The 16,617-nt window shown below is 36.0% G+C and overlaps 1 protein-coding gene across 2 annotated transcripts; it reads right to left on the minus strand.

The window, feature by feature from the left end:
• Positions 1 to 4,057: 4,057 nt before the first annotated feature.
• Positions 4,058 to 16,274, minus strand: LOC117918483 (sucrose transport protein SUC3). 2 transcript variants are annotated; one of them, XR_004651886.1, is made up of 15 exons: positions 15,506 to 16,274; positions 13,706 to 13,771; positions 10,477 to 10,575; positions 10,324 to 10,388; positions 10,156 to 10,240; positions 10,040 to 10,073; positions 9,774 to 9,873; positions 9,409 to 9,484; positions 8,003 to 8,359; positions 7,698 to 7,841; positions 7,289 to 7,525; positions 7,096 to 7,159; positions 6,947 to 6,990; positions 5,959 to 6,221; positions 4,058 to 4,626 (listed from the first exon to the last, which is right to left on the minus strand). XR_004651886.1 is itself a non-coding variant. In XM_034835214.1 (14 exons), exons 1-14 carry the CDS (start codon positions 15,779 to 15,781, stop codon positions 6,051 to 6,053), a joined length of 1,818 nt encoding a protein of 605 aa, XP_034691105.1. In that variant the 5' UTR covers positions 15,782 to 16,274; the 3' UTR covers positions 5,768 to 6,050. The 2 variants fall into 2 exon arrangements, 1 of the variants encoding a protein (XP_034691105.1); XM_034835214.1 differs by lacking the exon at positions 4,058 to 4,626 and having other exon boundaries at positions 5,768 to 6,221.
• Positions 16,275 to 16,617: the final 343 nt, after the last annotated feature.

Genomic DNA, 16,617 nt, shown 5'->3' on the forward strand with positions numbered 1-16,617 from the left:
ACTTTAGTATGATAAAATGAATTGAGAGACCCAATATATCACATTATTTCTCTGTTGCATTAAAAGAAAAACAAAAATCAAAATAAAAGTAAAAATTTTGTTTATCAGAAGGAGATGCGCAATTTGGTGTAATGGATAACTTACATACCTTATCAGCTCCTAGGAAGAGTTTATTTTCCTTTATATAAAGAGAGGGAGTAGGTGTGCCTATAGCTTTTTCTTTGGTAAGTAATTAGTACCAATTGATCATTATCATAAAAAAAAAAAAGAATAAATTCATGTGTAAAAACTCTTTCATTAATTTGTAGTTATTTTCAGGGTTTGGATATTTTTCCTTGCTCTTAAGAGACAGAGTGGTACAATTTGTTAATAAAAGACAGTTGTCCTTGGATACAAATTTTAGAAGAAAGCAGACCCTTTTCATATTTATATTTGATTGATTCCTTTGCTAAAAGAAAAGAAAATGGGGCTTATATTTTATGAGAAGTGGGTGACGAAGGAGAAAAAAGAAATGGTCACTATGATTCATACATAAACTCGTAAGTTTAGAAAAACTGTATGATATATTATGTTGTTTTTATAAGTTACGTGTAGAAAAGGAGGTTACTTGAGAAAAGTGAGAAATGAGTTGGCTGTATGTTTAGAGTTTTGAAGGGTGGGGATAGAGAGAGAGATGAGGGGGGAAGCAGGAATCTAGGGGATGGGTCCGAGAAGGGGGCAGGCGTTGCTACCTAACCCACCAACAGGTATCGTGCAGGAGGACGAAGCTCTTTCACATCCATTATCCTTTCAGCCCATGGGGCTTGATGAGAGCAATGTGTGTGCTTAATCTATGCGTGAGATAGAGAGAGAGAGAGGTTTGAAAAACCCAAGCACCTCGCTCCTCAGCCCTACCGAGCTGGTCTTTTTTGTCTTTGTGCCCCTTATGTCTATCTCTATCCCACTCCCACTGCTCCTCTCTCTGCTGCCACACCACCCTTATGGCCCCCTCTCTTGTCCTTTCCTCCCTCTCTTTCCTTCCTCTTTCTCTTCTCCTCCCCCAGCCCTCCCTCTCTTTCGCTCTGTCTCTCTCACACACTATCAAAAGTAACTTTTTTTTCCTTTCACTCTTCCAATATGTCCTAACTCCTAACCATGCATGCAGTTTACCACCTTTCCGTGTTTTAACCGTTCAAGGCCTAAAATACATTATATATATGGTTGTTGCTGACCTTCTCTTTTTCAAATGATCACAGCGCATACCCTCATGACCCATAAGCATATTAGCCTTGAGTACCAATCTTTAAGGATGTTTTAAAAGATTTGTAGATAATGATGGAGATATAATTGTTGAATGATTTGTGGATAGTGCTTTAACAAAAATTTAATATGCTATGATGGTCTTAAAAAGTGAATAATGTTCCTTTCACGTGGTTGAAATATTGGTTTTATATAGAAAATGCCTTTAGGATCCGACTAAAATTAATTACCAACTCCTTTTATGAGCAATTGATTTGTCAAAGTAGTGTTTGCAAAGTAAGAAAAGGGAAGAGAGAGATGAGGATGGTTTAGTCTAATTTGAATCTAATCGATAAAGGGAGTGCGGGAAGGGTCCACAAAGGCCTGTAGAACTGTGGCAGCACTCATCCAAAGCAACAACTGTAGTAGAATAGAGCAATAGCATCGCTATTTTGTATACAGGGGAGCGATAGGATGTCCTCCACATAACCCCCAAGCTCTATCCGCATTTCTACTATTATTTCTCATTCTCCTATCCCTATTCAATTGATTCTGCCAATAACATATATCGAAAACAAACAAACAGGACCCATCCAAGGAATTTAATTATCCAGCATCTGGTCCCGAGACGGCTAAATTACCCACAAACATACAATGTCACAAATCCTCAGACGATTTAACCTGTTGGCAATTATTAAACCAGTCCATCAACTGATTAATCTGCTAGAATTAATAGTACGTATGACAACGACCTCATAAAGGGTAATGATTCTCATGGATGATCGCCCACGTTACACAAATTTTTTAAAGGAAGCCTTGAAATTGAAATCGGAATTATATTTATAGTGATAATTTTAATATGTGGGGCTGGGGGGGTGTGGTTACAAAATACAAATACAGTAAATTAATAATGAAAAAGAAAGGAATTGGAAGGCGAACAGATATCTGAATATGACCATCAAGGAGTAGTTACATGCATGGGGGAGAGGGTCTTAGGAGGCACATTTATGGGGGGGGGTTGGAGTAGGGAGGCTTATAGTTGTCATACATATGTATCTTTTGACGGAAAAATCATTGGTAGCTTTATTCTGCAATGGGGATGTATCTAAAAGGAATAAAAGGACCCACTAACCTTTATATTGGTTGTGATGGAGGTTATGGGTCCACTGTGCACTGGCTTTAATATTGGCCTAAAGACAACCGAGTTTCACTGCATCACATGACTTTATTAGTTGGAGGCTGTAGGGTATCCCATTGGAATGGGGTGGATCCATGTTCTTAACCCTCCTCTTTGCTTTCATTTTATTTTATTTTTTGGCAAAATAATAATAATAATAAGGGAAGAGGTGAATCTTCTCTCTTCCACATGCGTCTGGTTGCACTGATGCCATGTGCCTTTCTTGCTAGAGCCTTGACGTCACTCTCTCTCTTTCTTTCTTGATAGTGATTCGTCAACCACTCTGTTGTTTCTTTCTTCCCCTTTCCTTTTAAACTTTTTTAACATATTTGCATTTATCTTCCTTGCCACTGGAATGGGCACGTTAGATTCTTCCCAACAAAGGCGAATGATTCATCAGAACCGTCCATCGGGAGTGGGGCACAACTCAGATGATGTTACTGGTTTTGAGAGTCATTCAAGATTATAAAACCCACTACCAGAAAAGGAAATTTTTTTAAAAAAATTTAAAACATCAGTGTTCTGAGCACCGGAATGGTGCCGCTGATTGGACTGCGAATTCCAAAACAACCATGGCCTACCTACCTGGCGTCGCCCATGTCATTTTCTCAGATTATTCTATCAGAAAATGAGAAGGCTGGTTGTTTTGGACCTTCTCGAATCTCCTGTAACTCTTCCCTTTTCCTTTTCACATAAATATGATTTCATGTATTACAACATTCTTAACAACTCTAGACCCTTTTATATTCGATAACAGTGCAAATTTCATTTTTCTTTCTGAAAAATCCCTCTAGACCTTCCAGTGGAGTAACATAGACATGTTATACTGTTACTGATACTAATAGGGAACTGGGCTCGTCGTAGGCTCATAGCTCCTACAATAAGACAAGTTCATGTTCATGACAGTTTGACCAATATGTCAATCAACAGTTGGAACCTGGACATGCAACAAGCATATGCGTCTAAACTGCTCTTGTTCAAATAAAATTATTGATTGGGTACTTAATGCGCATGGATCGGCCTTGGAGCTACACGTTTAAGCCCACTGTTTTATTTAGAGTCATCATCTTTTTGTAATAATGATTACACTCAGAAAAGCACAGTACTTGAATGAAACATGATACTAAAAGGTAGAAAGTAGAGACTAACATTGTGCCCAAAAGGGTCAATCAACCTGGAACAACCCTTTAATACCCCAAAAGGTCCTAATTTTATAGAACCATCCAATTGAGTTGGCAATAGCTTCAGGACATTATGTTTGGAGAAAGTGAGAAAGCACCCAATCCGAACATGGAAGACATTGTGTTCCATCAAAAACCACGTTACATCTGAATCTTCCTAGAATTCCCTCATTGGGTGACCCCAAAGGAGTAGGCGCACAGCAGGGCCGGACTTGAGCATATATATATATATATAGGGGTATAGGGTAATAAATTCGAATTGCATACATTCCCTGTCAAGCATCAAGACCAAGTAGAAGAGCAAAATAACAGTTTATGCTATATGTGGGCATCACAACGAATTCAGCAAAATGCTTATTATCAACCATTTTCTCTCAAACATACGAGCTACCATGGAGTACTTCAGACATGACCATGCATTTTAAGGGCCAAACTTGTGATGTTCTATTTAAGCGATCCAATCCCAAGATGAAACATCCTATTTTCCTCAGACATAAAACAGATCGAGACAGATTTTATATCCATAAATCACTACCATGTCAAAAGTCTTTAATCCCACCAAACAAAAGAAGGTAAAAGCCCAAAAAGAAAAAGAGAAAACAAGGATATCCTCAGTCCTTATTGTTTCTCTTTATATCCCCAGATATTTTTTCTTCTCAATCAATTGTAAAAAATAAACTGCATAGCATAAAAATAGCTACAAATCAAGTACAACGTAATTGTGTAGTCTTAAAAAGGCTAATGGTAGAAAAGGGTGGGGTTTGGATGATGCAGCACTGTTTGGGCCAACTTAACAAGAACTTGGTTTAGGCAGTAACTCACAGCAGCACAATCCCAACCTGAAGTCACCTAGCAGATGTAACTGGTGGTAAGACGATCCCAATTTGAAGATGGTGACCTCGCATTCCTGGGATTCATTTGGGTCCAATGGGCAATCAAAGTGCCAGTCAAAACTCCGTCTACCAATAAGCCTAACAATCTGAAGTTGGGTTCACAAAAGCATTGCAGATACAGCTCAATCAAAACCTCCCTACTAGCCCGCCCTTTATACTGCACATACATCAACTCTAGTAATGAGAGAGCAGATTACAGTTCAGAGACAGCAGTTGGACATAGTTATTTGTGAATTATTCTTGTAACATTCCATGGAATGTGACTCCTTACACTAATGGAAACTAAATCTGGTTCCAAATCCATCTGGGCCTGAGGCAGTGTGCTTAACAATCCCTTATAATGGCTATATTCATTCAAATTACTCTATTCAGGATGTTTTTAATCATGAACTGCTGCTCTATGTCAAGGGTTTTAAAAGAGATGCTACAACTCTCATATTGCAGTTCTTAGCATCAGTACTACTTGAAAAAATTAAACAGGCAAAGAAAGGCAGAAAACTGCTTATGTTTTAATATTTCGTTTATCCTAAGAATTGCCTAGGACAACCAATGGCAACACGCTTGCCTGATACTAGTCAAGACTACGTCTACAAGTACTGTCACGCCATGTCTACAAACTAAATATAACCAGAAACTTTTGGAGTTCCCTTTTCATGTTGCTGATTCACCATAATAGAGTGAGACTTCCTTACTTTTGATGTTTAATTGTTCTGTTCTTACACTTTGATAACAAGAATATCAACAGGAGAATCATGTGAAGAACCTACCTCCTAATGCTGAAAGTCATCAAGACTGGAAGCATGTTTAACAGTTGAAATCGGAGTAGAAGAGATGTTGAGAGTAGTCCCTAGATATGAAATCCTACATTACATGCGTAACCTAGCAAACTCCTGTGCAGGGCATTTCTGTCATTTGTCCTTCGTAAGAAGAAAATATCACCATCCTTAATAATTCTGGAATTTCTTCAAGTGATACCATGTGTTTTCTCATGTGATCTGTTCAGCCAAGCTCAAACCAATGTCATGCGCCATCCAGCCTCTGAATGAAACACTACACCTAACCCCCCCCAACCACCACCACCCCCAACAGACAACTTTTTCTGAAGTCAAGCATCTAAAACGGGATTGGATTAATCATCCAACAAGCCAAGACATAAGGCTAGCTGTCCAGTGGCCCAAAAAGCATGTTTGAACATGATAATTAAAGACAGTGGTGTTATGCGCTCATAGAGACATAAGAACACCATGAATGTCAGCAAAGAAAAAAAAGGACATAAGACAATTGAAGCGATCTTAGAATGCTAAATATAGTAATTTGATCATTTAAAAGCACAAGGCATCAAAGCCTAATCATCAGATGTATATGCCTTGCAATATTAAGGATGATTTACACTCTAAATAAGTTACAGATGCCACAAAGAAGTGGCAAAAAATGAATGAATTTGAATATGTAATGCATGAATTTTTTTGTATGAAATTATAATACGTACGGATGATAGTAGAACCACTTGACTAGGTCTGTTCTTGTAGCAGCTGAGAGGATCATATACAGGTTTGCTGTCACCTCATTGAGGCAGGGAAGTTATCCAAAATGAAAACCAGATGATTTGTACGAACTACTCGAAAGGTTTGGCAGCTTGAGAGTTGCAATAACACCAGCTGCTAGGGCAAACAATGCAGCTAGCACAAAGGCAGGTATGTTTCCTCCACCAAATAAAGCATCCCATGGACCCGCACCAAGGGAAACAATCATCTAAATAAACCAGTAGGAAACACAAAATCAGCATTGAAAGATTATGCAAGGAGGAAGAAACAAGAAAACAAAGAACTATCTGGAAGTATGCCACCAGCACATTTTAAAAGGGGAAGGTAAGATAGTAAAATTGGTACAGTATGCCTAATGGTATACATTAGGTCAAACTATCTGTTTTCTTATTTGCAGCAAGCTCTGCCAGATATTAAAAATAAAAGAAGAATTGATGAAAAGTCAAAATCAAAGTGGACTACTTACAACATCTCTTAGGTAATAGAAAAATGATAGTATTAAAATTTGGATGATACAAAATCTGCAAATTAGACAATACTGGACAGTTCCCCTCTTCTCCTAAATGCATAATCAAACTTCAAAAATCCCCAACACCACACCCACCAAAGGAAAAAAGTTACCAATCCTTGATAGTTAAAAAGCGCTGCACACATGGAAGTTTGAAAAACCATACCAGCCACCATTACATGCTCCAATAGAAATAATCAGACACCAAGCTAGACCATAACAATCAGTCAAGTTACTTGAACTTGAAGATGATTAGAGTGTTAATTTACAGCATAATAATCAAAAGTATTAATTATAAAAAAACGAAGACAGCTATTGATGGTTTAAAAGAGTTCCTTTTGCTCCAGAATTGCAGAAGAAATATCTAACAAAAGCCAAATAAAATATAAGAGAAATCAAAACTAAAAAGGAAAGCATTACACTACCTGAGGAATGACAATTGCAAGATTCAAAACTCCAATAGCCAATCCTGTACAGCCATACAAGCTCTTCAGAATTATGACTAAGCAGTGCTCATTTAGATTATGAAAGGATGGTAACAAAATAATAGAAATAAAGTACATCGCATACAAACCTTGGCCACCACCCGTATCAGCAGTCAACTCTGCTGTGATAGAAAAAGGAACACTATAGGTAATCTGCAAAACACAAGGAAAAAAGAAAAGAAAAGAAAAGAAAAGAAAAGAAAAGAAAGTTAAAGCATGCAAGCACAGGCAGAAATCTGAGGGCAGAAATAGAAGGAAATTACTAGAGAATTTATTGCTTACAGAAAGAGGAAAGCCAAGAAGAGCAAACACAACCAATGAAGCGATCTTGATTGCTCTATTCTCTCCAATTGCATGTTGAATCCCTTCAGTAATATATTCGTTGACAGAAACCAGACTAATAATAGCAGTGCCAGCCATGCAGGCAAACACAATAAAATTGCTCATGGCCCAAACCAGCCTTGCCCCCATCCGCTGACACATGGGTTCAATAAGGAAAGAGCTAATGCCAAGAACAACCTATGCAACAAAAATATAGTTTTGAATTAACTATTATTGGCAATGTAAAATGAATAGAACTTGATGAATTCCTTGCCATTAATATATTTTACAAATTTATTATTTTTAGATTCAATTAACTATGAACAGTATCTAAAAATAGAATTGCTGATGCTCAATTTTGAGTTCTTACTGAATTCAATAGCAAACCAAATGCACCTTCTCTAACACCAGCATCATATGCTTTAACTGCAGAGTCATCCCCTTTAGGATCCCCATGATAAACTTCTCTACCCATCCAGTCCGTATCAAAAAGAAAGAAGGGAAACCAGGACAGCTGCATACAGGAGTATAATATCAAGGAAAAGACCTCAACAGAGCAACCATTACACAGAAACACTAATGATCAATAATCAATAAACAAGCTAATTTCAAATTTGATATTGCCATGCAGTATTGGAAACAAAATTGGTGACATGTAACTACTGAGGCACTTACCCAACTAAGAGCCATGACAAGAAGCACTGAATGCATTGCAGGTGGCAAATGCCTTAGGCTGGTCAACAGATTAACCAATACTGCTCCAGGTCCATCACTGAAACTTTCATTTTGTTCTTGAACGATTGGAGTGAGATGTTCTGCATTTTTATTAATTTCATAACTGCTCTCAGGGTTGTTACCAGTGGCATTATCAACAGCTGATATATCAAGCTTTGATTTTGAATTATCAAACCCAATTTGTTGAGGATTATCCAATAAAGGCGCGGAGTCTGATAAATGGTGAGGCTGGTATGCCATCAATGGAACCTCCTCAGCAAAATATAAAGTCACAAGGGTACACAAAGTCAGGAAGACCTGGCACAAACCAAACAAACCCTTTTTAAGTCGAGTAGAAGTTCTAGAAAGGAGATGCTTGCAGAAGAACCCCACAACAAACTTTGACAAACAATTACAATTTTCCATTCACAAATACATAAATAAATCAGATAGAAAAAGGCTAGAAATTAAAAGCATAAAAGGAAATTTCAGAAGCTTACAAATAAATGTGTTTTTTGCACACACTACAACCAGAGACTGACAATATATATACTGACATACAGTATGCATATCTATTATCATGTAGTAAGTTACAAGTCATCAGAATATGAAATTATCTTGGTTAAGAATTATAGTAATGAGACTAAACCATGATTTTTAATTAATTCCTCAAAATATTCAAAGCTAGTAACATAACCCTGAGTGACCTCCTGAAAAATATTTGACCTTGCATCAGAGGGCTGATTTTGATGGCCAAACAAATCCTGCTTCATCTAATTCCTGAAAGTTTCTACTTGTCACTAATGAAAATGGGAAACCAAATGACCCTTTGCAAGATCAATTATTTTCAGCAAGTTCTAGTCATTTTATACACCATGACTCAAGCCTCATTTGAGATAGCTTCTTGTTTTTGGCTTTGGTTGAAAGCTGAAGTTAAAGCCAATGTTACAATTATTAAAGGGCAATATTTGTTTTGTAAAAAAATTATTAAATATGAAAGAATTTCTTGCATAAGCTAAAATAGAGCTTCCACAAGAAACAACATTTTTTTGACCTCCATATTAAGCTCTTTTTTAAATCATAAGCTCTTTGAACAAAATTAGCCAAACCGATGTAGAAACTCTTATTAAGCTTAAAAAAGAGCTTTTGGTTTCTAAGAAGTCGACCCAAATAGGGCCTCAAAAAGCACACAAGAAGGGGAAATTATATGTCATAAATCAAGCAAACCACTGACAGAAATGATGTTTACAATATAGTCAGGAAGGTACTTTATTATGAATCAGTGCAAAAAAAATTTTGTGCAAGCACAAATTAAAGAAATAATTCTTTATGTATGATGTGACTACTATTCCTTTTTAAAAACTCACCACTGCGATTAGAAATGCTGCTTTAAGATTCCCACAGGCTTCACAGCAAGCTTTATTTAACAGAAAAGGAAACCATCTGCTCAGAAAGAAGAATTAAAAATCTAAATAGTCTAAGACATTGATCAATGAAAAAAAAAAAAAAAACTGATAAAAAGCAAATGACAAAGCAATCAGGCCTCGCAAAAGGCAAAACTTTTATAAGGTTTGATAGCATAGTAAAAACAAAGCTTGTGATTACATCAATGTAAGTAGGATGTATATTATAGAATGTCTAAGCACATAAGTACATCAAAACTGGCTGGCACATAAAAATTTTGAGTCCTTAACCCTTATATCTAGACAAAATTGTGCTCAAGAAGTTTCACCTATGCCAGTGTCCACTAGCACCAGCAGAAAATCCTAGAATGTTTCCCACAGCCATCCATGAGCAAAAGATGGCATTTGCTGAATTTCGCTGATCAGGACCTATCAAAATCATAAAATACCTCAGTACTTTTGCATGAATATGAAGTAATAAGGACAAATTAACACACAAGACAAATGTGTGGATGATGCACTGTCACTAGTTCTACAAGCACAACATAACTGCCCCTGGAGGGGGTGGTTTGGAAAGGGAAACAAAAAAATTCACCTGCTAGATCAGCTAGAAGAGCACGAGCTGGGCCCTATAAACAATAAAATTTTAGTTTAGCAGACAGACATAAAAAGAAGTGGTGGAATGCATTTGGACCATCTTAACAAGTTTACCTGCACCGTATTGTTTGCAAGATCTAGCATCCAAAATCCAAGGACAAAAATAATAGCTGCCCATGTTCGAGTACCTTTAAATTTTCTGCATATGCAAAGCGAATTAGTTAAACTTAAACATATGTTTGTATGATAGAAAACAAAATATCAAAAGAAGGCAGCAGAGACCTGCAATCCATATCGGTATCTCCTAATAAATATCCAATGTCTGCAGAAAACCCAATAATTGTCACCTAAATTCCAAAACTTTGTTTTAGTCAATATAAATAAAAAATATGTAATCACTTAAAAAATTCATATAAGAAACTTTTTTATGCTTACAGCAACTGAGATCATTAGAGACCCAGCAAGAATAAATGGTCGTCTTCTTCCATATTTTGAAGAGCACTTGTCACTCCATATCCCAACACAAGGCTGAACCTGAAAAGTCAGAGCAATTTTCAGGAAAATTTAAATTCAAATGAAGTGTATATATAGTAGTAACAAATTTTTGTTACTTGCACTTCAGATTTAAAATCAAATTACATCATAGCATCTCTAGGAGGAAAAACCAAAACCAAAAACAAAAAACAAACTCCATTCCCTTAGAAAGGCAAAGACAAAGAGATAGCATGGAGTAAGGTACCCTAGATGTACTTTGGGCAGGCTACTTCTCACTCACTGCTTGTGTACATGTGTGTGGGTGAGGGAGATTAGGCTCAATGTTTGTCAAGGATACATATTATGAGTAAGTTAACAATCCAATTTCTCTCTTCAAGTGAAATGAAATACACATTAGTAAATCATTTTCATTTTATAAATAAGTTAACAAGGCACTGATTGGTGCCTGAAAAGCTCTTAACTGCCTAAGAGAAGGTTTGTGACATACTTGAACACACCAAGTCAACTACACTATCTGTCAACAGAAAATACTTTTTGATGAACAGTCTGCTCATGGATTCTTATTTAACATACTGCAATATGATGGTAAGATGAATTTAAGAGAGAGAGAGAGAGAGAGAGAGAGGGAGAGAGAAAGAGAGAACACACAAGCACACACATATAGGAAAGAATATATATATATATACATATATTATGAACAGTGGCGAAGCCAGAAACTTTGACTAGGGGGTGCAAACCCACCTATATGCATTATAATAAGTCATCAGTAAGTTTAAAGGTAGTTAATTATATCTTCCTTATCATTAAACAAACTAAGTAATTTTACAAATGGAGTATCTATATCTATATCTATATATATATATATATATACATCATCAATTTACCAAAAACAATATTAGATTTACAAAAAAAAATAAAAATAAAAAATAAAAAATGATAAAGAATTAAAAAAATGATAACAAATGTGAAAAGAAAATTTAAGTTTTTTTTTCATGAAAAGTCCTTAAAAATTTCAAAGATTTAAATGATTTTTCTGACAAAATTTGAGGTTTTTCAAATCAATAAGTATAAAATCAATTGAAAATGATGAGATCACTTAAAAAATTATTTATGGTATCATAATATGAGGGTGGTACCATTGTTAGAACATAATTGTCTTGAAAATTAAAGTTTTAATGGAGTCATATGTTACCCTAAATAAAATATAAGTAGTTAGTAAGAGTTTGATAGTTATTATTGTCTATAGTTCAAAGTAATTATATATACATATATAGATAAATAATATTAGAGATTTTAATAAAATAAAATGAAAAATAGAGATTTTGCCCCCTAAAAAATAAAAATTTAATTTTTAAATTTCAAAATAAAAAATAATTTTTAAATATTAGGAATAAAAAATTATCCTCAAGGATTCAATAAAAATAACTTTATAAATTTTAAATAAAATTAACTACTACAGTGAATAAAAAAATAACAAGAATAAGAATAAAAAGAAAGAGTGATGAAACAAGCTTCTCTCAGCTTCACATTTAACATAGTGCAATATAAAGGTGTAAAGGAACTTTGAACTCATGGCTACTCATTTAACATACTGCAATACAAGGGTGCAAGGAAATTTTGGAGAGAGAGAGAGAGAGAGAGAATACTCAATTATACAGATTTGAGATCAAATTAAATAAATTGAATAAAGAAGCAAGAAACATCTAGATTCTTTGGTTAATAAGTTAGATGCTTCCAAGAGTGTGTGTGGATGTAAGCAAGTTATTAAGCATGACCCACTAGCAGTCACTTCGGGATACCTTCTCTGGAATCCTTGGAATAGGGATTGACTCATCACAAATTAATAAGTTCTTTTCATCCAAAGGGTGTCTATTTTAGGTGGTTGAATTATTCTTATAAGCCCCATTGAATTTTAGCCTGACAGGGGAACTTTGATAACTTTAAGGAGTACACGACCATTGGGCACCCCAGGTTAATAGTAGTTTGGTTATGGGTCTGTATCTTGCAGGGAAGTTTTCTTATTTCCAGAATGTTTCTATTTAGTTAAGCTTCCTATTTTGAGGAGTTACTCCGTTGAATTTGTGAACCAATTCACTGCACATTGAAAAAAACTATTCTAAGAATTCGATTCATATTTGCTTTTACATTCACTAGTTTTATTTCTAAAAGGTTTGATCACCAAATGAGGCCCCCATGTACTAAAACAAGACTAGAGAGCATTTGAGTTCTTTCTCCTACTTCTTGCCCTTGTACGATTTTGTCCTATTGTTGTTCTTCTCTTCAATTTTTTGTATTGCTGCAAGCATTTTTCAAACATAACCATATACTGTTTCTTTAGTTTTTTTAACCCAGAACACAACTTCCTTAGTCTTCTATTTCTAGCTCAGCCCAAAATTCTAAATTACCTACTGTCCAGAATTTTCAGCAACTATTGACCTTCAAAGCCTTTTTCTGAATTACTACACATTTACACACATTACATAAGTATTACAAATTATAACTGTAAAAATATGAATACAAGTGAGAATAAAGTTACATTAATTCAAAAGGCACCAAAATGAAGTTTCTTCTGTTTATAAAGAAAAAAAGGAGCAAGTCAGTCAAAATTAATGATAAACATACAACAATGATCCCTGCTAGAGCCAAAAGGAGAAAAAAAAATAAATAAATAAAATTCAATGACAACAATAACAAACAATAATTATTGTTCACGCAACAAAAATCCATGATGAAAGCAGCAAAGGTTTCAAATAAAAAACATTCTATGATTAGCATCTGATGTGAATTAAAATGGCACAAACACAAATGATTTGGATACTCAATTTGGGATCAGCTAAAATATTGTATACCATCTTTCCTAAATATCCTGTTTCTCAAAAGGTCCCATGATCATAAAAATTATCCAATTAAATTAAAAAATGATGAAAGATGCAAACATCCCAAAATAATTCCAACATAATGTGATAAGCATGATGACAGGTCAGAAAATAAAAGAGGTACTCTGTACCAAGGCATACAATAATGTGATAAGCATGCTGGCAGGTTAAGAGAACAAAAGATACTCCCAGTCAAGGCATTGATGATATAAGTTATTAGGAAATTGTAAAATAAAAATGTAGTAATTCTGGGCAGTTCACAACAGTTGAAGAAACTGGTCATTATCACCTACCACAAGGCCTGTAATAGGGCCACAAAGCCAGATAAATGAAGAAAAGGCATGCTCTATTCCAAGTGTCTGCATCAGTTATTCAAATGAAAACATAATTAATCAAATAAGAAATTTGTATGAGCTCAATAAAAACTTTAAACACAATTGTTGATATGGAAAGGACAGATAAAGAAAAACAATAGACAATTAAAATGACATGGAATTGCCAAATGTTGACAGAAGTTTATCAAAAACATTATAATTCAAGAATGTATTAAACCTAAATAACCTCAAAGCATTAACAGTCAAGAGTGTATTAGAAACCCCACAAGTATCTTCATCTTGACTAGTCCTCTTTTCTTTTTTCCTCTTACATTTATTGACTTCTTTTCCAACAGAAAATAACCCAAGAAAAATGCAATAGGACTAGAAAAACCCAGCAAAAGTTCTATATTGAAATAGACATACTTTTTGTTTTTCTAGCATTTCACCTGGCAAAGAGCAACATGGCTCTTTTAATCTATAACAGACTCTTATCAATTGTCTGAACACTCACACATTGAACTAAAGCGAAAAGGCAACAAGCAGTACATTTCATTTACAAAAATAAAATCTATATTCAAGTAGAGTAATGCACTGCCACTGAGGTCTAACATGATGGAACTAGATGCTACAAGTTTCTTCCAGTTTCAGGATAGTCAATCACCTACCATGTTACACTTCTTATTTTGGGAAAATTCTAGAAATGTTACACTTCTCTTAAAAAAAGAGTGTTCAGTAAAATGTTTAACTCTACCACAAGGTCATCCAAAGCACGAGACTGGAGGAGCCTTGTGCTAGGCAAATGGAATAGAGCGCACTTTATGAATAAGAAGTGTGAAACTTTTTAAATCTTAGGCTAGGGTTGGAGGAACAGCCAGATGCTGGATTAAGCTCAATGGCCAAACCAAAGCCTAACTAGTAGGTATTTAAGGGTAATTTGGGTTAAGAAAAGAGTTCTGAGAAAATTAGGAGAGATTGATAGGGATGGTTTACAGAAAAGAGTTCCCCCTTAACTTCTTCTAGATTTTCTCATACTTTTGGCATAAGGTGAGAGACGTGAGACCATAATGTATGACCGTGGAAGCAGGATTGCAGTGGGGACCAAGCAGGGTATGCAATGGAGTAATTGTGTGGAATTTGCATAGCAACAAGAAAAGGGTTTATTTGCATTCTTAAGAGTCAAGTTTCCAAGTTTATCCCCTCATACTCACTATAGCTGTTACTTAAGTTCCAAGATTAACCAGCGAGGTAGATATATTGATTAAAGAACCTTGTAAAATAGTGTCTCGGGGTTTACAATCGGCCCCTTTTGTTGCCCTTTCTATGCTTTTCATTTTCCTTTTTGGCAATTTCTTGGTATGTTCTTTACCAAAATCAAGACACTCAAAATTGCAGGCATCTGATGTCTGGCAACCAGATTGACAATAACAGCATCCTAATCTATATACTTTTCCAATAACGCAAGTCATGAAATCACCATCATTTTGGTTAACAAATAAGAATACGGTTCAGCATTAGACAGCCTCCAATTCAGATTCCTCAAACACAACTAAACATTTGTAATCTTCCAACATTAACATTTTTAATTCACAAACTTCTGATTTTATTTTTTATTTTTTCATTTTTGTCATCCATAAAAATTCAATGCCATAACGGGTTCCTACCTAAAGTTATCCAAGTTATCAGAATTATGCACACCACATAACGAGAGATCAGAGAAAGAATAAGTTACAACCAAATTGTAGAGAAAGACGGCAAAGCAAAAACAAAAAACAAAACCTGAATATAAGGAGTCAATAGGGAAAGCTGCAAGGCCCAGCCAAATTGAACACCGGCGGCAATCATACAACTGAGAATCAAAGTCCTCAAACCACCGTGTTTGGGTGGATGAGGAATGGATGAAGGGCTAGATGAGGGATCAGATGTCCCATTGGGAACCCTAGAATTCAAGTCGGCTCCATGGCGAGGTTCGTCGGCGGCAACCAATTCAACCTCAGCCTGCTTCAGATTCTTGTAGGGAACTCGGATCGAGGGTGCGTCCATCGTCTCCGGCATGACGCGGAATGTTCCAGTCGGAGATGATCACAAGTCTGATCTTGTCATATACGCATCCAAGTTCCAAGAGATCTATCTCTAATTCCAGGGTTTGAAGAGAAGGAGATTTGCAGATAGATAGAGGGGTCAAAAGTTGGGCGGGTACAGGAGCAAAGCGTAGATCGCAGCAGCATGAGGCGTGGTGCTTCGGTTGCCATTCACCGTTGATGGAGGATCACAAGGGCTATGACACCCAATGGGGTCCACTTGAAACATCGAGTTCGCCATTCCATGTAACGCATGATGACCTAATCCACCAATTTTGTAAATATGAAGCATAAGACCATGGACCTAACACCAACGTAAAATCAGTGTGCGCATCCTAGCATCAGGACCCCCCATCAGACGCGGTATTGAACCTGCCTTTTTGATCAAGGGGAACCGTCACACCACCGAGTCACCGACACTGGCACGCTAGATAGCTGGAGTCAGATTCAAGATAGTCCACAGCTGATGCCAGCCCAAGCGCGGTTTCCAGGTGTCTAACCTGGAATTTAGAAAATGACCAAAGCTGACGATCCCGGTGTGTGCATGGTCAGTTGTCACTTGTCATCCACCATTGACCCACCGGATATTTTCTCATTTGAAAATGTCACACAATCTGTGTGGCTTCTAGGACATGCCCATTTCCAGTCACAGACGAGGATTGGTTTTTTTCCCCTAATGTCCCATAATGTTTTGTTAAGGTTTGTGTTCATTTACATAATTATTATGGGCAGGTTTACTAAGAGGGAGGTTTTGGCCCATACCTAAATCTTGACAATCCAAATTTTGGTTATTTATGTCCTTTCCAATTT

Source organism: Vitis riparia, chromosome 1, assembly GCF_004353265.1.
Source record: "Vitis riparia cultivar Riparia Gloire de Montpellier isolate 1030 chromosome 1, EGFV_Vit.rip_1.0, whole genome shotgun sequence".
In the NCBI taxonomy this organism is placed as follows: Eukaryota; Viridiplantae; Streptophyta; class Magnoliopsida; order Vitales; family Vitaceae; genus Vitis; species Vitis riparia.

Coding starts and splice junctions, on each gene's coding strand:
- LOC117918483 (XM_034835214.1), bottom strand. CDS start 15,781: ATGCCGGAGACGATGGACGCACCCTCGATCCGAGTTCCCTACAAGAAT. Junction 13,772..15,505: donor TATTGACTCCTTATATTCAG/GTTTTGTTTTTT, acceptor TAACTGATGCAG/ACACTTGGAATAGAGCATGC. Junction 10,389..10,476: donor CTCTAATGATCTCAGTTGCT/GTAAGCATAAAA, acceptor TTTGGAATTTAG/GTGACAATTATTGGGTTTTC.